At 42.4% G+C, this 27,684-nt stretch overlaps 1 protein-coding gene across 1 annotated transcript in view; it reads left to right on the top strand.

The window, feature by feature from the left end:
• Tmtc2 (Transmembrane O-mannosyltransferase targeting cadherins 2) overlaps window positions 1–27,684 on the top strand; it is a 547,199-nt gene that overhangs the window by 261,774 nt on the left and 257,741 nt on the right. Inside the window, exons 3-4 of the mRNA XM_076440509.1 lie at window positions 4,739–5,035; window positions 16,906–17,794. Coding sequence (XP_076296624.1) covers window positions 4,739–5,035; window positions 16,906–17,794 — 1,186 coding nt within the window. The remainder of the gene's footprint in view (window positions 1–4,738; window positions 5,036–16,905; window positions 17,795–27,684) is intronic.

The raw sequence follows: 27,684 nt of genomic DNA, 5'->3' as shown, positions 1-27,684 counted from the left end.
GGCCACCTGAATAACTCGGTTGCTATTGGTGTTAGGAAAAAATGCATCAGATGCATTTTACTTGGTTTCGAGGGGGCATTAATCCAATGTTAGTAGCTTTTTTGTAGGTGGACGCGTAATGGACATATGAAGGTCAACTTCATTTTTCTAAATGGAATGAGGTATTTTTTAATACATCAATTGATGCAGCTGGACATTCGTTATAAAAAAGTATTGGGTTGGTAAGAAAGTAATTTCGGTATTTCAAGGTGAAATAAAACCGAATTTCTTTATTCAAGCGATGAACTTCAATCAATAAAATATTTTTTTATTTATTCTCTTTAGCAAAAGATCATTGAACAAAAGAGAAAATATCTTATTCATTCAAATTCATTGCTTGAATACAAAAATTGGGCTCTATTTCACCTTAAAATACCGAAATTACTTTCTTGCCAACCCAATACTAACCTATGTATGTCGAAAAGTTAGTAGTTCAGGAGATATTTCAATTTAAATAATTCTAAAGCACCATTGTGTCGTACTAACAATAAGACGTTAGCGTTTACTTACTAGTGTAACGTCTTAGTAGAGAAATAAAAGGTTTTGCATTATCTAGAATAGAAAATAGGTCAATGTTGGTGACCAGTCCTCAAGTGTAAGGACCATATTTCTTCTGGTTTACATTATCATAAGTAGACAGCAGATTTTCATGCTGTTTTTCAAGAAAAGTTTAATTGCCATTTTACATTCTATTTACTTGCACTTTTGATAATTTCCTACATTGCTGACGTTCAATTCGCGGTGGTGCTAATACGCTTGTGGTCCAAACTCTCTGCAAACATTGTTGCTTGTTGGCTTACAATTACTCCCAGCACGTTCATAATTACTAATAACAATACGTAACCGTCCTACATACTAGCAGCCAAATATGTTGTGCTTTCTACTACTTCAGTTTCGCAACATACATAGGTATTTCATTGGAACTTGTGTGCTACATTGGTGTGTTGTAACTTGTTATCAACATTAATCATACATTGTTACTGGTATACCTTTTGAATAGATCATCCGGGAACACTGAATATATTCTTCAAAAATTGTTTAAGCTTCTCTGAATATAGAAAATTATCTTGTATATTATCCGTGGACTATTAGAAGTCAATATATATTTTTTCACGTAAAATTGGATACTCTCCTATCCAACGATTCTGAAATATTTCATTTAATGCATTTCTATTATTCTTGTAAAATGTAAATAGTTGCCACATTGAATTCGTAACATTATCAAGAGAGTTTTGATTTCGTACCAACACTAAAATTGAAATATCTCCTTAACTAATGGTTTTTCGATATTGATAGGTTAATGCTTTTTTGTAGAGAATATGAAGCTTTATCGATCGATGCAGGAAAAGACATACGATCCCATTTAAAAAAAGTACTGACGATCTTCATATCTCTTCTACGCGTCCACCTACAAAAACACTCACAACACCAAAGTATGCATTTCTCGAAACCATTCAACCTTATATAAACATTCTTCGCTACGAATAATAATAATGACGAAAACGGAGGTGGTAATATCTGGTGAACCACCCTGTATAATTGTCTCATATTATTACAGGTAACGGAGATATTCAAGGTGGACAAAGTTATTGCCTCACCCTGTATTCGTCAAGAACGATCGAAGCTGTTTTATATTTCAAAATATGTATTGAACTACCGCGTTCAAAACTTTGAAGTAGTCGACAAAGTGCAAGAAAAAATTCGATTTTTCGAAACCACTAGATCGGAGTGCCGCCGAACGCCGCAGCTCGTTTGCCGGACGAATTTTACGTCGCGATAGAAAACGAGGGAATAGTGACACCTGTAGAGCGTATGTCAAGCGGAGTTGATAATAGCAGACGTTATGACGGCTGTTCGAAATAAAATTTTACTGGTCCATTTAATTCCGGAATATTACGTTAATAACTGGCGCGACGCGGCTCGGGCTCGACGCACCTCCTCCGCCCGGACGGTCACTCGTGTCACCTGCCACCTGCCACGGTGATCGTAATGGAAACGGGATTACTGGAGGAAATCCGTTGTTCCGTTTCAAGAGCTTCGGTTCCGTTCGCGTTCTCGCCTGCTTCACGTTTAGTCCTCCAAATAACGCTAGCGACGCCTCTGCGGCCATTGTTCCATAAATAGCTTAGAATACGGCTGTATCGTTCGAACTCGCATGGCAATCGCTGATAATGAGAACTACAGTAATGTTTCTATTAGACGGCGGATCTTTATGCATTTATGGCTTATGAAAATTTTCAAAAAATGCAGTATTAAATTCAGCAGAATTTAGTACGATTTTTATACATTTATTACAATAATTGGTGCTTGGAATTTGAAACAGGAGAAGATTTAAAACGTCGAATGGTGTCAATACATTACAATCAACATACTCAAATGATTAAGGGAAGAAAAACATTTGAACGTGGCTCCTGTATCTTGCAGTTAGTGCAGTCAATTTTTATTTTGCATAAAGATCCACAGACTAGCTATTACCAATGAAACTAAAATTTTATTTGGTACCACTTTCTTAAAATTTGTCTACAAAAATTGAGAATTGCATAAACATTCGCAATCTAGTCTCGATATATGTGAAAACTTCGGGACCATAATATGTATCACTTATACAGGGTGAGGTACCTAAATCGATCACCTCGAATAACATTTAATTATCAAAGAGGACAAGGAGGACAAGGGGGACAAAGAGGACAAAGAGGACAAAACTTTGGTGTTCTAAATATGTACAGAACAATGTACAACGTACAGAAATGAAAAGAAAGACACTGTGTTAATGATCCACAATCAAGTTCGACGTTTCGAGTTTGACGAGCTATAACATGAGAATGGAGCATTGTCTTGTCTTAATTGTGGCTTCAACTACACCGACAAGTGCACTGGAGGCGCACGTAAAGTTTGATGGTAATCGGTCGAGTAGATGTTGAGATATCGCGGTTGCTAATTTAACAAGCATAGTTCCGATCAATACGCGACTGAAGTTTCGAGTATCCCACACGCAGAACGTTCTGTTCAATTTTAAATAGCTGTAACGTCTGCTCGCGAAGGTAAATAACATATGCAAACATTAAAATGTGCAATGTTCACTAACACAGAAAAATAGGATTTTCTCAGCGAAAGAAATGATTAGAGATTCTATTGTAACTTCTATAGTATTTCTAACAAAAGAAATAGAATATCTACGTCAAATCCTGTTTTGCTTCCAATATGGCAAATAACACACGCGATGAGTTCGCACGGAACGAACAGCAGACTATTAATAAAATGCAAAAGCATCGATCTTTTTTCAGACTAGAATATCCCTTTACGCTGGGAACGCTTTTGAAAAAAAATATTGGCGTGTGCTGCACGCTCTTTATTAGAAGATGATGGAAAAATTTTCAACTTCGGATTGGATGAAAAATTCATGCAAAACAGCGAGGAGTACAGTCAGTCGTGGTTCCTATGTTGGAACAATTTAGTCGCAATAGCGTTTCGGGTTTCGAGTTCAATCTTGCGTTCGTTTGCATACAGATATATTCTCGCGAACTATTTTTAGAAGTGTTTACTATCTCATGCTGGTGAAATAGAAACGTGACGATTATATGTAGATCAATTCAATCACCAAGCAACCTTTAGGAAACTATATAAATTGAGAATCTGCAGAATTTAAAGAAGACTCGATGCATTTGGCCTACTTTTAAAAGAGTTATTCTATGCCTTTTAAAGGATATATGCGGACCTTCTGTCTCCATATACAGAGTTTCCACTTTAAGTGGAGCATCTAAATTATTTCCGTCGCTATTAAATGTAGAAGAAAGCGACGAAGTAGTTTCAAGGTGTGCTGGTTGTAAGAAAAAGTTCATCCATGGTCATATTGATGGTCTTTTCAAAGTCATCGACACTTTTCGTGTATTAACCGTTGTAGTTGCCACGAAGACGAGTTAAAACGCCTATAAACCTTGAAGTGACCTTCAAGATGAAAAATTGAATTGATATTCCAAAAATATAGAAACGAAGTATATCATCTTATTCTTATCACTACACAGTGAACCTTTGTGCAAAATAAAAATGTTCTTTAATATGTTTGCTAAATGTCTTTATATTCTTCGAATGTTTTTAATGTTTTAAATTAGACTATTTTCTACCTTTAACAATAACAGAAATAATTTAGATGTTCGCCTTAAAAGGAACACCAGTATATTTAACATTTGTCTCCGTATAAATATTTTTTGTGTCCATCATGATCAGGTGTTAAAAACTTTCTGCGGCATGGTCGACGGGTCAGCGGTAGAAAACCACTGTTCCGCGTCGTTCTGCATGAATTTTTCGTTCCCATGCGGAGCCAAAAGTGGCCATTTTCAACCATCCTCCTTTCCATAATTTTCTGTCCATCGGGTTTCGTCGAGCCCTTTGCCAGCTTTTACCGCAAGCCTTGCCGCGAGCGGAGCACAGAGCGCGCATACCTTGGATAAAATTTTTGTCCATCGTGCTGCATTTATGATGAGCGGAAATTGTGCTCCGAATTAGATCGCCTAGCTATTCCGGTTCCCTCGGAATCCTCGGTTCATTGTCCCCGATTGTAGACTCGCCCGTAGCACGCGACGGCTTTTCCGTCCCCGGGAACAATGACCGAAAAACACACGGTCCTCTCGCTCTCTCAGCCATTGTCCCCCTTATTGCACCGCACTGTATATGTACATAGAGCATATTTCTCACGTTGCAGGTTCTACCAGGGAGAAACAACCTCGGACACGCGATCGCCGGGTTCCTCTTCGCGGTACATCCGATTCATAGTGAGGCTGTGGCTGGCGTTGTCGGCCGAGCTGACCTCCTCGCATGCTTGCTGACCTTGTCGGCCTTCCTGGCGTATTGCGCTCACTGCGACCAATCCAGATCGCCGTTACCTCTGCTGCTGGCCATCGTATCCTCCACGCTGGCCACCCTCGCCAAAGAAACTGGAATATGCGCCCTGGCCTTGTGTCTCCTGTGGGAACTGTGCCGGGGCGAGTCGAATCGAAAGGTAAGCAACCCAACTAATTTCATAGCATTTCATAGACTATGAATGGTTACACAGCGATATCTCCGTAACTGTCGTATCGTTGGGTCTGCTGAGCATCAGTTAAAGTAGGCTCAACATGCCTGTCGGCACTACTAGGGGCACGTGACTCAGTGGAGTGGGGGTAGGTCGCACAGTGGACAATTTGGACGAAACCCGCTTCAAAATCAATGAACTTTCGATGGAAATCAGGTAGAGCGATGAAATTTTTTCTAAATTAAAGCTGAAGCTTTGCAGGATATGGGAAAAATAGGGAGATTATGGTACGAACGTTTTTTAACCTTGAGAAAATTTGCTAAACATGCACAATTTCGAGAAAATTGTGGTTTTTCCAATACCACGCGCGGAAAAATTTTTTTTTAAACATGCTATACATTATATCCCGTGGATTTTTTCACGCTGATTTCAAATCCGGTCTCAAAATTTGTCTACGACCTCAGGATTTTGCGAGAAATCGATTTTTGTAAACACAACTTATGAAATCATTTTTTCTTTGAAATGAATTGGTAACCCACCAGTTCGAAGGAATATTGTATTCTCATATAATAAACCACATTAAATATAATCATAATGAAGTATTTGAACGTTTACTTATCGTGTATACTTGTCGTTGGCACTCCTTGTAGGCTATGTGTGACTGTAATGTAATTTTTGAAATTGTGCATGTTTAACGAATTTTCTCAAGGTTAAAAAACGTTCGTACCATGATCTCCCTATTTTTCCGATATTCTGCAAAGCTTCAGCTTTAATTTAGAAAAAATTTCATCGCTCTACCTCATTTCTATCGAAAGTTCTTTGATTTTGAAGCGGGTTTCGTCCAAATTGCCCACTGTGGGCCGTAGCACAGCTGTAACTGTACCCTCACTCGCACCAGAAACTGTAATTATATCGCGTTCGGTGTAATTTTTATTTAAAAAATGAGACGAGTCCTCTGCGACAGTTACGGAGATGATAGTGTACTAGAATTTTGCTGGGGTTATTGGAACCTTTGGATATTATACGTATAATTTCAATACGTAAAACCCTGACCAAATGAAATCGTCAGACCACAAGTAATCGTCCTGTGTGACAGTTGTCATTCCAATCCAACAAAAATAATAGTGATTAAGTAATTGAGGATTGAACGAACATTCTATTTGTTCCCATTTCTCGCAATAAATGATAAAATTTGTTATTTTTCCTAAAAATCGCAGTTTAGTGACTGACGGCGCCTCAACCAGAAAAGTCCATCGTCAGTCACCGGGACTGACGCCGCGCTTAACGTGTTAAACGGCTCCTAAAAACAAAACGTTGATTGCATCGCATATAGAGCAGGGGTCTCCTTACAATTCGTGGTCCCGAAAATAGCCCTTGTACCATGGAACTCACATCCGGGATTTACGAACCGCACCTTTGGTCGGCGATCGCCCGGAATTTACATTTTACTACTCGATTCCGCTCCGCCTTACGACCTCGTCGAACGTACGCTTTAACTGCCGCGCGCAGGATTTATGGATCGGCCCACGGCCTATCAAATTTTAGGGGCCGTGAATTTTTCTTCCCACCCCCCGGCTCACCTGGTTTCATGTTCACGTGCGTTTTCGCGGCCCGTAGAAATTCCGCAATCGCAATCGCGATACCAAACGGGAAGGTAAAGGGGAATTTAGACCTTCTATTCTGGATATACCGCGGCTGCCATCAATATTCGGACACTTCTAAAAACACGATCACCTTTTTAATATTGGACCATGTGACGTGCATTTCTTTGGGACTTTAGAACAATTATCATTCACAATGAAAAATGTAAAAATTGTGATCATCTGCGTTTCAAAATGATCATTCAAAGTGATCAGTAGACTGCGGATCTTCATGCATTTACGAAGAAATTGGTTGGGTGAAATATAAAACAGTGTTGTTCCTTTGAATATAACAAAGTCGTTAAGGGATGAAATCAATTCTTATGTTATTCCTGCTTCCCACAAGCAAAACATTTTTATCTTGTATACAATATCGCCACTGTGCAAAGCTATTTTTAAAATTTTTATTTTGTATAAAGATTCGCAAAATAAAAATTGTCTGCATCGATTACAAGAAAAGGGAGTAACATACAAATTGATTTTGTCTCTTAGTGATTTTAATAGATTATAAATAGTGTATCAGTAACATTCAATTGTTATGCTCTAAATGCATAACATCCGCAGTCTACTGATTAGGGAACAAATTAGCATCAGTCTGCGCTTTTGATGAATTGACCGCATGATTCGCCCCCAATGAAATAGTGAAACGGCAGTGACGAGTCTAAACCTGTCGATGCAAATCAACGGTGTTGACTTCAGTGGTTCAGTTTCAATGCTCCGTTTTGACGTACATACTGTGCGTGCCTCGCAAGAAGTCCCGTGAAGGGAATGCGAGGCTGATTGGTCGCAGTGAAAGGGGCACGCCTGGTTTCAGACGCACTTTCGGTTATAGCGAACTATTGGCTAAAGTGGTCGCACATATACGTAGCTTGTGACCGCAAAAGCCTAAACCTTGCAGACCCAAAGCCTAAAGCAGAGCAAGGGAGGGACCCCCTACCATATTTCTTTCAGCGAAGTGCGTCGCATTCAATCATTGAAGAAATACAGGGCCGTCGAGATAAGTCGAGAATGTTTTCAGACAGTCCCACAAATAAGATGTAGGTGAGGCAAATATAAACAAAGCAATTGTTGATAAGGGAACTCACTATGTAAGCCACGAACCAGTGAACAAGTGGGAAACTGTCAGCCATGAACCAAGAATACGACCGCACAACGACTATAGTTGAATCGCTTTGTGCCGGAAAATCGCCCGCGGAAATCATAGCGGGGTTTGGCTACAGGAAGTCGCAAGTTTACGACCTAGCCAAGAAATTCCGAAATTCTGACAAGCAGTTGGAGGTAACTGCGTCCCAGTCGAATTCGTGATGAAATTGAAAGAAAGGATTGATCAGGCTTTACGAAGACCTCTGTCTTCATTTATCTCCGACTTATGGCCTTTCTGTAGGCCCGACTGAAATCCTCTTGACTATTACACGTGGGGTGTAGTCGAGGCAAAGGTAAACGCAGAGCATCGCAACACGGACGATACCCTAAGCCCAGCATGGAGGTGAAGACGAAAATGGACGAGGAGGAGGTGAGCAAGCCTTTAGCGGGTTCTGGTGCTAGCCCAAGAAGGTCCAGGTAGCCAGTGGAGGCTATTTCGAGTAACTCAGAAAATGGTAAAAGGATATATTGACATTTTCTTGGAATCAAGACTGCTTTTCTTCATCCAATGACCTCTCCGGATTTATCACTCCGACCCTGTATAAATACTTACTTCACTTTTTCAGCCTTTATCCGCGTGAGGACATCCGAAGTGAGGAAGTGTAAATCCGCCTTAGGCGAGTTCGAATCGACGTAGTTGGACGAACCGATGCGCATCGCAACGCGTCGCGGCGCTTCTCACGTGCCTCGGACACATTAACGTAAATTAACGTTTCGAGAGTTGCAATACGCCGGATTGCGCCGGCCCGTGTTCCTGCCTGCCATTACGAATATTAACAACTGAAAATGGACTGGTCTAGCAGAACGACGTAATCAAATTACCCTCTGACAAGCGAAAGTAGGCGAAGCCGAGCACGAGCAAACCGCGGCAGATTATTCCGCCGGCGGTGAATTGATAACGGGATGCAATTAGGTGACGCGATACAATTATCCGTGAATGTTCCGGGGATCTCGGTAATTATAAGCAACTGGCGCGACACGGCGCGGCCGGATTCATCGGAACCATGTAATGTGTCTTCGCGCGGTAATGCACGGCACACGTGCGCCCGGGGTAGGGTCTCTCGAACCGTTTTCTGAATCCCGTCCGCAGTATGACAGCTGTACACGATGCGCGAAAGATTACGGAAGATTGATTCTCGAACGTTCCCGTTCTTAAAGATAATTACGGCTGGTCCACTCTCCGTCCACGGTCTTTGTGTTCCAAAGGCGTTTACAGTCGTTCATCAAAATTTCGCATTAAGTGCTTGTCTTGTCCTATCAAGTGCATGCAGTCGTCAGACGAGGGGAGGAAGATCGAATTAAGGGGAAAAAGGTATCCTGTCTTGTGACATATGCAAGACAGAGACGGAACGCGTCACGTGGTTGGGCCGCGGCGGAGGGGGAAGGTAGAGTGGGGACACAAATCTTAATTTAACAACGCTGAGTGTGTGCAGCAGTTTCAGGCTTTTTAATCGTTCATACATAATGACTAAGGATCTTTATGCAAAATGAAAAGTTTGTGTATCAACTGCAAGACACAGGAGCTAAATATACATTTATATTTTAATGCAGCGAAATTAATATATCAGTACTCTTGGAGTCTCTGAATCTTTCCACTATTTTAAATTGCACCTACTCATTTATGGGAAAAATTACTAGATGAAACATGAAACTGTTGAAATATCAGAAGCTTCGTCTTGAATTTTGACTTTGGAAAATAGTGACTGGCAGAACGCCGCCCATTCTGCTCAACAATAAATAACCAAGACTGGCAAACGGGATCAAAGAATGTGCACACTTTTTGTGGATCCCGCAGACCCAACCTGTGCACTGCAAGGTTAATTAACAACTCTGGTTGAGTCTGTTGAAAATAGCTTTTATGCTTGAGCGTGGCTTGTTAGCAAGAGAGAGAAAATACTGATGTTACAAAAGGAGCTGCAAAAGCATACTGAAGCTTATTGGAACTTCTGTGATGCAGAGCTGTTTAGTATAGTATCAAAGTAACTGTTCTATAAAATACTATTTACAGTCTATTGAAGAATGTATACTATTCGAATTGATTCATTTCAAAGATTTGTTCGTAGCTTGTCGGGGATTAAAGTAACATAAAAAAATGTCAATTGTCACTAAAATGCTTGGAAAAATTACTCTCTGAATTTTGAACGTATTTGGGCATAAAATCGTGGCTAATTGTTTCAGCAAACTGTGAAATACTACTCACATGTTGTAGTCATTTTTATGAAGAATTCAATTAGATAAATTCAAATAAATATGTACTGACAATGTACATTTATTATAAGTAAAATAATGTCCATATTAAAACAATTGAAGTGACATCTGTTAGTGAAAGTGTTCATTGAAAAATTGATTGGAACGTTGCAATTTTCCTTTTCCTTTATGGTTTATGTGATTGGCATATGCATCGATTGGCAAAAGCGAGTGTTTTAATCGATACAGTTTTATTTGTGCATCGTTTTTTTAAATCAGGTGTAAAAATGATTGCTTTTGTTAATAAAACTTTACACTTGGTTACATCTACACACGAGCCTGCAGAGTTTACAGATTTATTCAATTGTGTAAAATGTTTTTGGTGGGAATCTATATATTTTATTGCATATTTTTGAAACTGATACTAAAACGTTCTCTTAAAATTAATTTTCATTATAAAGTCTTTTAACTCAATTTATGCATACTCGTGGATACACATTAATTTGAACGTATTACAATAATGTTCTAAAAATGATTACCGTATTTGTCACTAATTTTTTAAACCAGCAACAAAGTAATATATAAATAAAGTCAATCTGCACAGTGTATAAAATTTATCGTGAACGTCTTTCAGTAAATTCCATACTTCCAGAAACATTTTCCGACAATAATTAAAATGTCGATCAATGTAGCTGTCATGTCAGTTAGAATTGATTTTGGTAAATTCTTGTTGGTCGAAATAGTACCTGTGAAGTCCGTATCGGAGATTTCATGTAACCAGAAGGAGCGTTGTCGTTGATTGGCATGTGTCCGGAATCATTCGTAGTCACTATTTCCAAATATCGGACGCCGTGTTCGAAATCGAGAAATTGGCTGCCTTTTATATTCATCGGTTTGAATTGATCTTTAAACGTCTATCAAACTCGGAAATGAGGATAATAGGTAGCCAAATTAGAGGGAACAGTTTTAGATGGTTAATCATTTATTGGATGGGGACATAAATTCTCGATTGCAAATATAAATATGTTCTCATGTTAACAAGTTAAAGAGCATTGCGTTAAACTTCAATACTGTTAAGTAATAATTGTTCATCAGATAATACAAAAAAGCTGTGCTCAATGAGGTAAATAAAATTGTTAAAATTGCTTACATCGTTGAATGTAGGCAAGGTAGAAGTTAAATCATATATATTATCTAATAAATTATTTATATCTAATTATATATTAATTTTGCAGGAAACTATCGCTCGTTTAAATTCGATCCAATAAGACTATCATGGTTGCCATAAGATCATCGAAATGTCCGCCTAGCGAGTGTCAAGAATTTGTTTGTAATCTGAACATCGATTGGCATCCGACATGAGCCATCTCTTAAAACAAACGCTAGCAGCAAGCACTTTAAGGACAGCTCTACACCTAATCAATACCATCACCGAAAAAACAAGAGAAAACCGGACTCCTTCATTCATCGAGCAACGTGGAGAACTAATGGCTTTCAATTTCGAAACGATCATTCAAAATCTGAGAATAGGAGCATGGGCTGTCTGCCGAGGCAATCGGCTGATTATCCGGCGTCGTACACATCAGTCATTCCGTCGTTCAGCGTCGGAAGCTCCGACTACAATCTCCTTCTCGCCGGAAGCAAACAGTAATACATCTCGCAGCGCGCTCGGGCGCGCTTAGGCGAACGAATCCCGGTGGAGGCGTATCGAACACGACATCCGTCGAACTAAGTTCGCGGGGAGAGCGTATACTTTGGAAGCCGCTGTAGACATCGTTGTAGAGGAAGCTGCAGGGAGGCGGTAGACAGCCGTGTAACCGATAAACGCGATGCCGCTGCACCATGTGCAAACGGAAACCGGCGAGAGCGATCTGTCGGAGACAGCAGGCTGATGCACGGTGAGCCATCTCCAGCCGCGTTCAACTACCTCGAGTCGGCTTTAACCACCTTCGAACCACCTCCAGACACACCTTCGACCGAACCTCCAGGCGTTTGCCTTTCGCGCACATCGCATCCGGATGCGCTGGATGCATCAGACGCCTGGCGTGATGCATGTCGCAGGCCAGCCAACGAGCCAGGGAGCAAACGCGCGGGACGGGTTGGAAGGTTCGAGGGTTGGAGGGGTGCCAAGGGTCGTTCGCATTTCCCGACACCCTTCCGAGAGTAGCGTCGCGCGAGAACTCGATCTTCCCGGCTCGTCGTGCCTGTCCCAGCCAGCCCTAGCACCCCCCGGCCCGTTTTCACCATATTTTTCCTCTTATTATTGCGCCAGCCCGGGCTACCGTTCCCCTAGCGGCCGGGAAACACGGAGAATCTTCGCGAGCTTCTTGCCATCTCGCCTAGGTTTCTTGGTCGCGTGCAGAGCCAAGAACGCGCTCCATCGGAAAGCGGAAACGTCACCGACGACCTGGAACCTCTCCTTCGTCGTTTTCCGCTCGCTTTGTCTCAACGGTGAGAAAATATGCTCGCGGATCGACTTCCTCGACCGAAGCAGAAAACGAGCAACACCGAGCAGGAAACTGATGTTCGATGACAATCCGGAAGAAGACTGCGTCACGCTACACGCTGTTTAGAAAATGCTATTGCTCTGTGATCTAATTCTACGGCGCTGACAGCTCGCGTGGCTCCTGTTCCACTCGATGGTGATCCCAAGATCTATCCCCTGCACCTCAATGGTTTCACCGTCAAAGGAGCCCTTTGTCGATGAACTTCCGGACAGAACTGCTTGCTTCGACGACACCGATGCACGATGATGCCACCGACGTAACTGGGTTACATTGCCCCGGCGAATTATTCCTTCTCGAGGCTGCCGCGCAAACTTTGCCCAAGTCTCCGTAGCTCGCGAGATCTATCGTTCCTTGATTAGCGCAGATCTGCCTCGATGCTAGCCTGCTTCGCCAGGAGATAGCGCGAATCTTCGGAACTCCGTGAGGGCCTTGACATTGACCGGCATTTCCTTTGATGTCTTAAAACGTGTGCGAAGCTTTCAACGATCTTGCTGATGTTTCTGAGATGTATGAATATTTAAGATGTTCATTAATAATACATTTTCTTCTATAGACGAAGATAAGTCTATATTTTGCTTCGTAATAGTTGATCACGGTAAACTATCTTCTCTCTGGTTTTGATGAGCTTGAAATATCTTGTCAAGGTCACGATTTTGAACATTTCTGTTTAGTTTTTGGCTAGCGAGTTTAGTTTACCAGATATTCGCAAATAACTTTACTTGTAAATCCATTTGTTGATGTGCTACTCCTCTATGATTTCAATGACTTTGAAATATGTTGTCAAGGTCACCATTCTCAATATTTCCCTGTAATGTTCGGTGTGTTAGGTTTGGATTAGGAGTGTGTTAGGTTCTGAATTTAATACTACAAAAAGAAATAGTACAACCACAGGATCTAAGAAACAGCACGGACCCATGGTTTTTTCTTAGATCAAGGCTTTACTGCAGTTTCATAATTCGAGTCTATCCAGTCGTGAGCTTTCGAGACGCTACACTATTGATAAACTATTCTGCGATGAAAGCTTCAAGGGTCCGCGAGTGGGCGACTCCGAAACGAATCTTTTTCGCGTTTTTCTTCTAGTCGCCGCCGGACGGAAAATAAAAAAAAAACGCACCGGTGAGAGGAAGCGAAAAGGCGACGAGCAAAAAACCGTGTAGCGAATATAATTACAGTTGGTTATCACAGGATCGCGAGGAAAGCGCGCGCGGCACGCTTAATCGACGCGATGCTCTTGAAAGTCGACGTTCCGCGCAAATGAAAAGTAACGTCGAAAGCTTTTAAAGCAAGCCCGGGGAGGGACGGTGCGGTGGTGTGGTGCTGAGCCGCGTAATACGAAAGCGACATTTTAATGTTAAATTGCAAGCCCGCGAAAAAAGTCGCCGCGATAATTGCGCGTTCCAGAATCGTGCGGGCACCGCTTTGTTGGACGCCGTGATATAACTTGAGCGATGGATTCGCGCGCTTGCACGTGCACACCGACGCTTTTAACCGGTACCTCGATACGGGCTGCATGATAGTTCTTAATTGTACGGTATACGGACATTTTTCACGAGATTCGATAATCGAGATTCGGTGGACAGTAGTCGCTGCCACCGGGCACTGATGGTCAGTATTATTATTAGACAATGCCACGTTTCAAGTTCTTAATTTTTCCTTTTCACCCATTTTATTACCTAGTCCCAACCGTTGCCTAACAGGGAAGAAAAACAAGCTTCATCTGGCTGCGGAAGACTAAATTTGAAGACTTTTAAGAAAGTGCAATAAAATAGAATCTTATTTCCAGAGTGGTAGTAGCCTTTGCAGATCTGAAATAAATTAAAATTGTACTAAATTCTGTCGAATTTTATATTCTAAGCTTTGTCGAAAATTTTAGGAAGCCATAAATGCATTAAGATTCTGTCCGGTTCAATTTCGGGATCATCATTTTATTTAAATAACCTCCATAAAATTAATAGTTTAGTTTTAAGGTTAATAGTGATGAGCAGACTGCGGATCTTTATGCAGAATAAAAATATTCTGCATCGATTGTGGAAAGCAGTAGTCAAATAAAAATTCACTTCATCCCTTAATAGTCTTCTTACGTTGAAAACAACATAACAATATTCTTAGATTGTTTTATATTTCATGCAGTTAATTTCTTCATAAATGCATAAAAATCAAAAATGTATAGAACAATAGATGCCTCACAAGCATGATGGAATAGTTATTTATGTTCGCAGAAGAAGAAATACTTGAGAAAATTTCGATGTTGTAAAAGCACAGTCCAATAATGATCATCCAGGGAACATGTTCCTGTTCATCGAAAATTCGCGTCCGGTCTGTTGCTCCGATCATCTGCGAGCTGGGACGAGCCTGCCATATATTCTAATCTCCGTTGTCCCCCTTCAATTCTGCTTTATGCGCAGAAAAACGTTGTCGGACGTGGAAACAACGCCGGCGGCATCGTCGTGATATTCTTTCGGCTGTCAGTCTTTTTTCGTTACACGTTCGTGTTTTACGAGCCCCGGACGTTCCGCTGCGCTCGATCCATTGTCGCGTTGCATCGAATTACATCTCGCTCGAACGAAGATGAACGCAACGTTGTTGCGTTTCCTGTTTTCTCGCGAACACGCGGTGTGACCGGACTTAGTCGCCGAGACTCGTAAACCCTCGACACGAAGGATTTTATTACCGACGATGCACGAGCCCCTACGACTTGTTGCAGTGATAGAGACAGGGTTCTCGAGATAAATCCGGAAAAGTCATGAGATAAGGGAAAACAGTTCAAATTCCAAGAAAATGTCAAGATACTCTTTTGCCATTTTCTGAATTACTCGAAGTAGCCTCCACTGGACTTTCTTGAGCTAGGATTTTCGGTTGGCTAGCTTCACCTCCACTTTGTACATTTTCGTGATCACCTTCATTGGCTTTAGGGTATCTTTACTTGAAGAAAAGCAGTCCAAATTCCAAGAAAATGTCAATATATCCTTTCGCCATTTTCTAAATTACTTGAAGTAGCCTCCACTGGACCTTCTTGAGCTAGCCTGAACCCGCTAAAGGCTTGCCCACCTCCTCCATGGTGGACTTTAGGGTATCTTTCGTGTTGCGTTGCTTTGCATTTACCTTTGCCTCGACTGTACCCCACGTGGAATAGTAAAGAGGATTTCAGTGGGCTACAGAAAGGCCACAAGTCGGAGACCAGTGAAGACAGAGGTCTTCCTGAAGCCTATGATCAATCCTTTCTTTCAATTCCATCGCGAATTCCGTGCTTCTCTTGCGATCGGTACATTAATTTCGGAATAGGCTCTCGTCAACGTTTCCAAACTTCGGTCGTTGGAAAAAGATGGTGGCTTTGAACTAATCTTTTCGAAGCGCATGGTTTCTCTGAGCGCTGGCGCGTGTTTGCGTAGCTCGGTCAAATTAGTTCAGGAACTGCTCTCGGATACCGGTCGTTTCATTTAGATTATATTCGCAAAGGAAACCGGGTGGTCGAGTTCTTGCTCGGAGCGCATGCGATGATTATGTTATTAAGATTCCATTTAATTACGAGCGAAACTCTGTCAATAGCCAGGCTTCACGAAGTTTCAATTAATCCTCTTCTCCCGGTAATTTCTGTCTTCAAGCTATTTCGATGCCGGTCTATTAAAGGGGTTTGAATATTTTACGAGTGTCGACGTTTCAACCGCCGATCTTTCATAATCCCGACGACGATCGAGTCGCCTGATCTCACGCATTGTCGCGGAAACGAAGACGGAACGAGGAAGCACGGGATTGTCGCTGAACTTTTAGAATCAGGATGAATCGTGACGTGGAATATATAATTTTGTTTTACAGAATTCTAGATTTAAAGTATTGATGACGGTCGGGAGATTGACAGAGAGGGTTTCGATGGGGCATACCGTTTTTAGTAGGACTCTTTTAATTAATAAGGTATTGTAAATTTACACACCCCTTCAGCGAAGTCATAATGTTAATAATTACCAGTTCAAATTGCGAAGCAATATCAAATAATCCCAATTAATAATTTCTTTGTGGTGCCTGCATATTCGTAATACAATATTTTGCTAATTAAAATGGCACCAAACACCATTACGATTTCGGTACTATGGATCAACTATTATTGACTGTTCAGCGTAATACACTGGTACCATTGAATTACAACGATCTCATTAGCTTGCATCAGTGTGTATTAATGTACACAATAACCCCAGCGAATTTCTATAACACACGCTTCATACATACTCTCCAAATATGGTTCACACCTCTTTTACATACATTAAGACATTAATAAATACCGTGACTGGCTACAATGAACATGTATCCCAGATCACGCAGGGATAAAATGCTGTTACATTAACGGTCGAGTGAATTAAATTCTAAAAACGAATCTCTCACGTTCCAGGTGAATTGCGGCCTGACCCGTACCCGTAGCCTCGGCATCCTGTCCGGCAGTTTGGTCCTGCTGGTGCTCGGCAGGCTGAGGATCACCGGCACGCGGCCAGAGTTCGCGAGCGCGGACAATCCAACGGCCAGACACCCGTCACGCGTGACTCGGGGTCTGACGTTCCTCTACTTACCGGCTGCGAGTGCAAGAATGCTGCTGTGCCCTAGCACGCTGAGCTTTGATTGGTCGATGGACGCGGTGCCGCGTATAACGAGCCTGTTCGACGTCAGAAACCTGGAATCGGCTTGCCTGTACGCTGCGTTGATCGGGGCCTCGATCTGGGCGATCAAGACGCTTCGACGCCCACCCAGAGAGATCTCTCTGAGCCTGGTACAGGTGTATCCTCGCTCAATGTCCTCCAGGTGTCCCGTTTGCGCGGGCAGACGCACCGGAGGCTGCCACACGGACGGCTGCCGAGCCGCAAACAACAACAACAACGGCCCCTTCGGCGACTGTCATTGCGCTAAAAGGGCCAACAGCAACTCGATGACAGCCAGCAACGGGTTCGCAAGCAGACAAGCCGCTGCCACCGGAGTCGCAGTGTCCCTCGGCTTCCTCGTGCTTCCCTTCCTACCGGCTAGCAACCTCTTCTTCTACGTGGGCTTTGTCATAGCCGAGAGGATCCTCTATTTGCCGAGCGTCGGCGCTTGCTTGATCGTCGGGGCCGCGATCTCCGGATGCTATCGGATAGCGAGAAGAAGCGGATCGAGGAGGCGAGGCAGAACGGTTTTACTGGCTACCGTTGTCCTGCTCTGCCTCATGTCGGCCAAGACCCTGCTGAGAAACGCCGACTGGTACGACGAGGAGAGCCTGTACCGGTCTGCGCTGCACGTCAACCCGCCGAAAGGTGAGCTAAAACATCGTTACCGCTGGGAACTATCACCTGAAGCCCATCCCAGCCGCCTGCTGATCTTTTAATCGATCTGCTCAGCTATTAGCCCTCGTCCCTTCCTTCTCCGGACGAGTTAACACTTGGTCGTAGACTGCGGATGTTTATGCAAATGTATAATTTTCAACCATCCCGAAATTAATGGCCGTACGTAACAAAATCCGCCATTCTCCACGTAACAATCTAACAGCTGCTGAGCAGCGACTCGTATATTATTCTCGAAACAATAGTCCGCTAAATTCTTCTTTTTCACTCGTTACGCGGAAGTAATGAATCCGACCGTCTCTCGCGTAGCTCGGCTACGTTATCTGCGTCGAAAGGACTGCGCGAAAATTATAAACTCGCATTAAGCCATCCAGCGTAGCCACGCGATTTTCCAGACCGGCACTCGTTTCGCCTCTTTCGCAAGTCCTTTCCTTTTATTCCGCAATGCTTCGCGGCAATATGTTAATAATTAAAATTGTGGCCGACGGTATCTCGCCAATCCGGCGAACGTTTTAACGATTCTTCCCTCTCCGCTCACGCGGCGGTGTCGTCGAAGAAAGCTCGGGATAGGTTCGGGACAGAAGAAGATAACCGTAAAGATACGCCACACGTCCGGCCGCTCGCGGGCAAATTAAAAAGATAAAGATAACAAAGAGTCGCGTGCTAATGATAAACGACGCGGCAACGATGATCGAGACCAGATAGGTCCGCGCGAAATATACGGCGCGATGTAAAAATGAAATTCCGGGCCCGGTCGACGGATATCTCGCTGGCAGTTCTCTCGTTATACGGCAGCTCGTTCTGCCGGCCGCTGGCCTTCGCGCTATCCAGCCTCTCATCTCCAACTTTCAGCTAGCCAACGATCCGCCTACCGTGTACATAAAATTGCCGGGAAGGTGGATACCCGACATGCAATAGGGGACACGGCCACCTACACTTCTTCCACACACAGCGCAACAGCCGGGCCCTTTTTATCGTCCCTCTTATCCGTCTTCGTCCTACTTTTTATCCATCCGTAGCCGAGCGAGGCTCCCCGGCTACCTCCTCCGTCGTTACACTCTTTGCATCGTTTGTCGCTCGCCTTTTCCCGTGTCCCCGCCTTGTAATTTCGATCGTTATCTCGTCCCTTTTATTGCGCCGACCCGCTGAGCAGGGCTCGCCCTTATTTTAAGAAAATTGCCAGCCCTCCAATTATGCTCGATCGAAACTACCTCCCGCGCTTCTTGGGCTCCCGATTGCTGTGTTTGCTCCGAGCTTCGCGGAGGACGATTGCGCTCGTCGGAGAGGAAAGATTGGACACTCCCCGGCTGTTTGATGGGATAATTAGTGCGGCCTTTACTGATTTGTGTAGTATTACTTTCGCGGGATCTACGATTTCCTTATAGTCTACGAGGGGGGCGACCGGTGGGCTGGGTGGACCAGCTAGCTTCACTACGGTGACCTGTCCTTAAACTGATTGGAAGGGGACTGATTTGTGTACTATTGCTTTCTTGAGGTCCACAGTTTGACTGTCCTCATAGTCTACGACCTGTAGGCTCGGTGTACTCGCTACGGGGACCTTTCTCCAGGCTAATTGGGTGCAGACAGGGCTACAGGCCCTCCTAGTGCCATATTTCACCCTGGGCAAGCACGATTTCCACCTGCTCTAATAAAGGACACTGTGCAAGTCACCCACACAGTGCTCCCTCATCCCGTTCCTCCCTCGGAGGGGATGAGGACCCAAAATCCGCAGTCCCCACGTCTTGTTCAGGAGGTACGGTTGTTCCAACTCAGTCGGAGATGCTGGCTGTCGTCAATGGAAGACTTATTTTAAACATAACGGATAATGAATCACGAAGCACGGATTCCGGAGTCTTGACCGACAGCGATTCGAAGCTGTGGTGCAATCAATACTGACGCTTCAAGGTGTTCGGTCTTCTTATATAGACTTGTTTGGCGGACCAGTCCACCAATCAGCCGGTCGGAACTACAATCTCCATCTCTCTAGAGACTAGTCTAGACACATCCCGAATCAGTTGTAGAGGCAACCGCGGAGTGCATCATCGGCTTCCCCGACGACTTTCTTCATGGCTGGCTGTTTTATCGCAGCCCTTATCCGTCTCTGTCGGGTTTTTCTCCTCGGTGGCGTCCTTTTTTTCCCCCGGGGTAGGTATCTTCTCAATCTGAGGTTGCTCCCGCCGCTTCATACGGTTTCTCGACCCTCTAATTACCCGGTCTGGCCTCGATGCACCCGTCAGATCTTCCTCCTATCGCATCGGTGGCTTCTCGCCCTGCTTCCGAAACCATTATCGCGGTTGCTTGTTCCGTCAAGTCTTGGGAAACTTCATTTCGCGACGTTCGCAGCCACCGCGCGTTAATACAGCCCCCGTGATGCTCGTTTATTCGACGCGGGGCGCGTTTCCGCAAGGCGGCAAGGGCACGGGCCCAACAACGTGTTCTACGCTTCGCTTTGTCGGGTTCCACGCTTTGTTTCCCTTTTAATCTTTTACGTCAAAAAAACGCCGCCGGGGGTGACCAGCCGGGCGAGAGCCCGGTCACGCGAGCCCGAACGCCTCTGCTGCAATGTTACAACCAGCGACAACCATGTTTCTGACGCGCGTTACAACCGGCATGGCATCGGCATCACCAAGCCGGACGCGGACCGGCCAGCTACGTCACGGCGCGTTTTAATTGCGCCAACAGAAATTGCGTATTACAGAGCGCCCACGGCGCCGCGGCGTCCCCGTACAGAGATATGTGTATTTGCGCTGCAGTCCCTCGGCCGGGAAACATGTTTGAACTTTGGCCCGCCATTTTCCCCATTACCACGGGCTTTGACAGAGCTCCGCCCGTCACGAGTGGTATTACCCGGCCGAATTAAAATGCTCCGACCTCTGACCCACCATAGTCTGCTCACGGATGTATACCATTCACTGTGCTCACACTTTTTTGGTAAAAATTGCTGGTGGTTGGTGTATTAGGGTATTGAGGTCTAATCGAAATGGACAGATCAGTGTATTCATTGAGAAGGAGTTTTCACGACTTGTTTATTTTTGTTTTTCGTTCATTTTGTGACGATCGAAATATGCCACATTTACAGTAAAGTCGCGTTCACTGTCTGCCATCGGGTACGTGATCACTGTCTAGTGCTTACCCTCTCCACTGTCATGTCGTCCTTCTCTACGTTCTGCTATCCTTTGAGTTCTCGGCGTGGTCGGCGCGGTAGACACAGTCGTAAAAGAATGATGTCGGTATGCGATCACTGTCCGTGCAGAACACAGGCTGTTGGACAGTAAACGCGACTTTACTGTATTGTATATCAAGTTAGTATATGACCATGGTATGGTTATTTAACAAGAATGTCAAAGGAAACATTGGACGTCCAAACTGAGTTTTTGAAATTTTTTAAAACGAAGTTAATAAACATATCAATTTCAAATTCTATAGATCCATTTGACGTCTTTTGGAGAGTCTGTAAAAATTGTTGCATGCAAAAATAATTATTTTTACTTTAGAAATAAACGTGGATACTTTGAAAGGAACATTGGCAATCGCATAATTGTATCTAACAATTTTTTAATACAGATTTATAGCACAACACATTTCAAAGTTTGTGAACATATTGAAATTCTTTGTAAAAGGCGTAGAGAAATCGTGATGTGCAAAATTAATTTTGTTCAATAATATGCAATAATGCATAAACATGCATACTGGGAATAATCGTTGGAAATTCATTACAATGCTCCGAACATGTTTAATATTTTTTAAACGCAGCATAAAAATTGTTGCACGCAGAGTTGGTGATTTTTATGGTGTGCTTTACAAAAGAAAGAACAGTTACTGCATACTGAAAATACACTGCATTAAAAATTTCAACATTTTCCTGTTTAATTCTACAATATGCAATAACCATCTGTGATATCGCGATACCGTAATATCAAATCGTATAGATAATTAAAGTATCGCGTTAAAACAATTCAACGTTAGCTTTCACGTTTGCACTGCAACTGAATATTCCAAAAACTAATTTTTAAAACATGGTGCGGTTTTATTATCCACTACCGAATATCCACAGCTGTAATAAAATCTGCCGGTATTATTGGCTGAAACAGGAAACCGAAAAGATTTTTTAATCACGATTGTAGTCAATCTCAGAGCTAAAACAAATAAGAAATAGTGAAAAATGAAGAAACCGCAATGCTCGAAAAGTAACATCGTTGTTCGCCAAAAAGCGTTGATTTTTAACTCGCAATATCCAAATATTTTGCAAATACCAATTTCGTTTCGATTTAAACGGAAATGAAACGCGTACGTACAGTTTATTTCATATATTTGTTTAAAATTTTTCTTCTTTTAACATTTATTTTTATTTATTCTGCATAAACCCTTTTCTTCATAAATATTCGGAAGTAACGTTCAAGTAATATTTAATAATGGAATTTTTAACTTGCGTTTTAAATAAATTAGAGTCAGTTCTCTTAATTATTACTATTATTTGTAGAATCGTGAATGAAATTTCACTGAATTCTCGAAGAAGAAATATGAATTACAATTTTAGTTTATTACATATCCTTGAAATAATTTTAAACAATTGATATTTTAATGTAGTATGGATATTATACTTCGACTCTGAACAGCCTCAGCATCCCCTAAGCGAGGGTTAATATCATTACCGCTGGACCAGCACCCGCAAAAGTTTCGCCAAGTAAAAACAACAAGTTTTTTGATGAAAAGGAAACTTACAGGCTAAGATTTATCGTCGTAGTTATTTCTCCCAACTCGCTCCAATTTCATAAGCTCTAATTAAATTTGTTTCACTCAATATCGCACTACGGTGCTATAGAGGAAAGTTTTTTCCGCTGGTCTACTTCCTCGATAAATAATTACCACAGTTTTGATCGCGTCGAGAAACATAACAATTTACCCAATTTGATAAATTTATATAGAACTACAATATTTCAAAGCGTGCCCTCTGACTTACATACTGAATACAGCTTTATCGATCAATTATATATAATATTAATGTTGGATCACGGAGATGTACTTGCAGATTAAGTTAGCCTAGAATTTGCACAAGGATTAAAGTGTCTAGAAAAATTCGACTAGAAACGCTGCGCAATCAACAACTGTGGAGAACGTAAATCTACGTGACCCGCCCTTTAAACGTTAAGTAGTTAATAATTGAATCCCGGAATAGCAAACAGACCCATTTGCTCGCAGTGGTTTAAAAATCTAAGGTTAAAGTCCTCCAAGTCCACAAACAAAAGATCCCTCCAGGAATGTTGGTTGGGCAAACTATACGGTGGATTCTCTCTCCCTTCTCTTTGCTTTTTCTTCTCCCTAACTCGACCGAAAGTTACCCTCCACAGAACGTGACGTTTAGCGACTCGTGCGCGTACAGCCACTGAGGTGGTTTCGAGTATGTTCTCCACCGGAAACCGCGATTTTTCGACCTGTCGTCCAACTACGTTACTGCGACATTTAGGGTGGAGGGCTCGAATTAATCCCCATTTAACTTTGTTCCTTGTTGAATGAATGTTAACACATTGATAACACCGTTTGTCTTGGTAATAATTCTTCCAAAATATGTATAAATTAATAACTAGACTGCGGGTTTTATGCATTTATGACAAATGTGAGTATGTGTAATTGCAAACAATAAAAATATTAAAATAGCTTAACAATGTCAATATACTATTTTGACTATATGAAAATTGTTAATGAGTAAAATCAATTTTTACTTACCTTCTATAGATTGCTATTGATGTAGACGAATTTTATTTTGCATAAAAATCCACAGTCTATTTATAACATTCTATTGCAATTTTTTTAAAATCGTCGTTTTATATCGAAGGAGAGATATAGGCTGATAAGGAGAAGTTGCAGTGGTGGGATCATCAATTTTAATTAAACTTTTTCTGATGAATCTAGAGCAAGAATATGCAGACCCATGTCCGAGCGTTTTTGACAATGCTCATTATTTATAAAGATAATTAACAGTTAATTTTATGATATCCAGAAAATATCTTTATCTGATTTCTATTTTTTCCAACGTGAACCGAGTTCGAACAGCAAAGTGCCTATATAATTCATTAGCATTTATCAAATGTTCATACTGTCGAAAATATTTATGTTTTCCTAGCACCAGGTTCCTACCGAGCATCGCGCGGGGAGGTGTAACGGTTAAATTTATTAATAATTTATATCTCCTAAACGCATAGGCCTTTTTAAAATTTTTTTTTAATGTTTAAAATTTCAAGTTTCTAGTTTATCGGGAAGTTAGTTTAAAATCAATTGTAAAATTGTAGAAACGTGGTAATTAAATGTTAGTTATCTTTTTAAATATGTAAGGAGTAGACTGTGGATTTTATGCACTTACGACAAAAATGGGTACGTACAGTTTGAAGCAGTGGACGTATTAAAAAAATGTAAGGACACCAATGTATTAGTTTCAGCTTAATAAGAAAATAAAACTTGATAAAAATTCTTTATTTGGTTCCTGCGTCTTACAATCAATGCAAACATTTTTTATTTTGCATAAAGATCCGCAGCCTAGTAATGAGTATTGTCAAAAACGCTCGGAAATGGGTCTGTTTATTTTTGCTCTGGATTCAGCAGAAAAAGTTTCATTAAAATCGGCAACCCCGCCATAGTGACCTCTCCTTGTGAGTGACAAATTGCAAGATGAATTTTCGAGCGTTTCGGTTTAGCAGGCGACGATTGGGCCGGTGACCGAGCAAGAAAAACGTCGGCAGGGCGTCCTTGCTTCCGTTCGCCAACGAGGAACTTGACGAACGCGTTACGAGCGGAAAATCGGGCCGCAGTTGCAGCGCAAACACGCTCGCGTGGCGCGCTCGATGGAATCGCGGGGGACGATGAAATATGTCGCGTCGCCGATTTATCGCGTTTATTTATCGCGACTGATTTAAAATGCTCGGGGGCCGTTACCGGAGATTATCATCGACTCTCGCGTCGCGTCGCTTCGGCGAGGATCGAGTTCTCTCCTGTTTCTCGAGCGCGGCCTCGAGTATATCGATACTCGCTTTATTTCGAAATCTGAAATATCGACGTGAAAAACCGTGCGCAATAATCCGTGATAAATGACGTACAATCCCTTTCCGCCTTTCTTCCTCTTACCTTCGGAGTTTCGCGGCCGCATTCATCACCCCCAGTCTCGCCCATACGCTCCCTATTATTTTCTTTAACCTTTCGAAAGGGTTGCCCTTTTGTCCGTCCGCGCGACATTCGATCTATCATCCGCCTCATTTACATCGCGAGTCAGTGAATACACGGTCCTCCGATTCCGAACGATCTACTTTGTCATTCGTTACGCCGGGAAATTGGAAAGAGGGAATTGAAAAATTGTATGCTCCGCAGGATCGGATGCGATAACTGCCCCCTCCCCCTCCGACCCTGGTAATAAATTATTAATGGCGACGCCGCGCCGGAGCCGCGTGAATATAAATGCCTCGCCTCGGGTTAAGCCCAGAACCGATATTACGGAACGCAACGCGCGAACGGCCTGCTTCGAATTTCCCTTAACGTTAAGCCTCGAAAGTTTCGCGGCAACTCCCCATTGTTAGCGACCGAACATCCGACTTCGACGACTCGCCTACTCGACGCGACGTCGTGCTACATACGCCTTAGCGGGAATCTCTAGAGCGGGATCTACGTCTATTTTGTCCAGATATTGCTAACTGTTCGACGAACTTGCTAACACTTGGTCTACGGGGCAAGTTGTGTCGCATTACTTGCAGAAGTGATGGCAGGAACGAATTTGTTTATTGACATTTAGCGATTTTTATCGGGACGATGCCTGAGGTCATTTGAAATCATTTTCTGGGCAACTGGTGCTCCGAGAGAGCACTGGTTGTCCAGGCGCGACGGTCGAGTTTCGTAGGCCACGCCCCCTCGACCCGGCCGCGTGTCTCGATCCCCGTGGCGGCCCTAGTTCTCCTAGGCACCACGAATAGAGGGGGCGTAGCGTTCGAAACTCGGCCGTCGTGAGTAAGTAAATCCGAGTGCTAATCTAGGCCATAAGTGGGCGGGGCCTGTACAACTGAATTTTTCCTTTTTAAAATGAATAATCATTTCATCCTTTACCCTTTAAAATAAATTAAATAAATTGGTAATAAGTAGACAGCGGATCTTTATGCAAACTAAACATTTTCATCCTTAACACATTACCCACCGGTGATTATTGCATAATTTTGAAAAATCTATGATACATGGCTAAACACTATTTAATGGATCCTTCAATAGCAATAGCAATTTTTATTGTGAATTAACAAGTTACCCTCAATAACGTCATCTAATAGTTTAATCTAAAAGAAAATTTCTATGCTTTCTTGTGGTACAGCACAATTATTGAAAATCCTATTAATAGGCTTCCGGTAGGTAAAGTGTTAATTGCAACAAACTGGAGTGAAATAGAAATTTGTTTTCTTTCTTGATACACTTAATAGGTCGAAAATAATATAACAATATTTTTAAATCCTCCCAATATTTTAATCCCCCCCACTGTTTTAAATTACATCTATTCATATCTGTCATAACTGCATAAAATCCGCTGTCTAATAATAAGTGTGCTAATTACGTACCCGTCCTTAATGAGTCAAGATGACCGACTACTGGCCGTAAATGTCTGACTACTATAAAAGTACCACAGGAACAGTATGGAGTAACTACCTTGTTTAAATAAATGATTATTTGTTTCTCAGACTGAGACAGCTTCGAAAATGAGAATAGATTGTTGTAAAATGCACACACGCACCCCGCACAGTGTCTCAACGTAAAAAACTACTGTAAGTCCAAGCACCTAACGCGTAACAGGTCATTCATAAGCCCCGAGTCACCTAAACTTCTCGGGATCCTCGAAGACGGGGGATTAGTCGTTAATTAAAATTATTTTCTGCCGGGGTTCGCCTCGACGCGGCGTAAAGGTGGGATTTATAACCGGATTACTCTTGTTCTGGAGAACACGCGATGGAATACACAACGGCGTTGAACATTATACCGTGAAACAACTTGAAACATTAAAACGCAAGAGGTTTTAAAATAATCCCGTAGGTGTTGCGAAAAGGAAAGTGTATTTTATTTGCGCCCGCGTTACGTTTGTTCCGAGGCATTCGCGCGTCTGTTTAGCTTGTTGCTGAACGTAATTCCCGCTACCGAGCGGAATTCTTTCGCGCGGAAAACACCTCCTCTAAACAAACGAGGTTTTACAAGCCCGTAGCTCGAACCGTGCAAGTTCTTAGCGGTCGGGAGCCGAGACTTTCAGTGTCTTTCGAGAACCGTTCTTACTGATTGTCGCGGCTAGATTAAGGATCCTCGCGCAAGATGAAAACTTTCCTCATCGATTGCGGGGAACAGCAGCCGCATGAGAATGTCTGTCTCTCTTTCAGCGTTTTAATTAGCTGACAATCATCGATGTTCATTTCACTCTTTCTGGTGTTCCGGAATTTTGCGCACCCGTTTATACGTCATTCATTCAAAATGCCGTCACTCAAACTTTCAAGCTAATTTGTTAATTATGGACGCAATTTCGCAACTATTTTATTCATACAATTTGTACTGTCTAGTTTATTGTTAAAAGCTTTTCAAGCTGCGGAATAATTTTTTTGAATCACCACTAAAAATTGCTGTACCATTCACTATATTTTTTACATTATTAAATATGTTGATGTCTAATCATAAAATGAAAAAAGTCATATACAATGGAATTATTCTAGGACGGAAGAAATGTTTAATTTTCAAGTTAAAATAGCTCCGACTGCAAAGGGTTAACAATTCATCCCATTCTTTTTGATCTTGCATTCGTAAAATCATAGCAACGTTTATTTGAGTTTTGAGAAAAGTTCTAAACGTAAACTTGCACAAAGTCG

This window comes from Lasioglossum baleicum, chromosome 16 (assembly GCF_051020765.1).
Source record: "Lasioglossum baleicum chromosome 16, iyLasBale1, whole genome shotgun sequence".
NCBI lineage: Eukaryota > Metazoa > Arthropoda > Insecta > Hymenoptera > Halictidae > Lasioglossum > Lasioglossum baleicum.
Note: the sequence above shows the minus strand (reverse complement) of the source record. Positions and strands in the feature narration are given on the sequence as shown.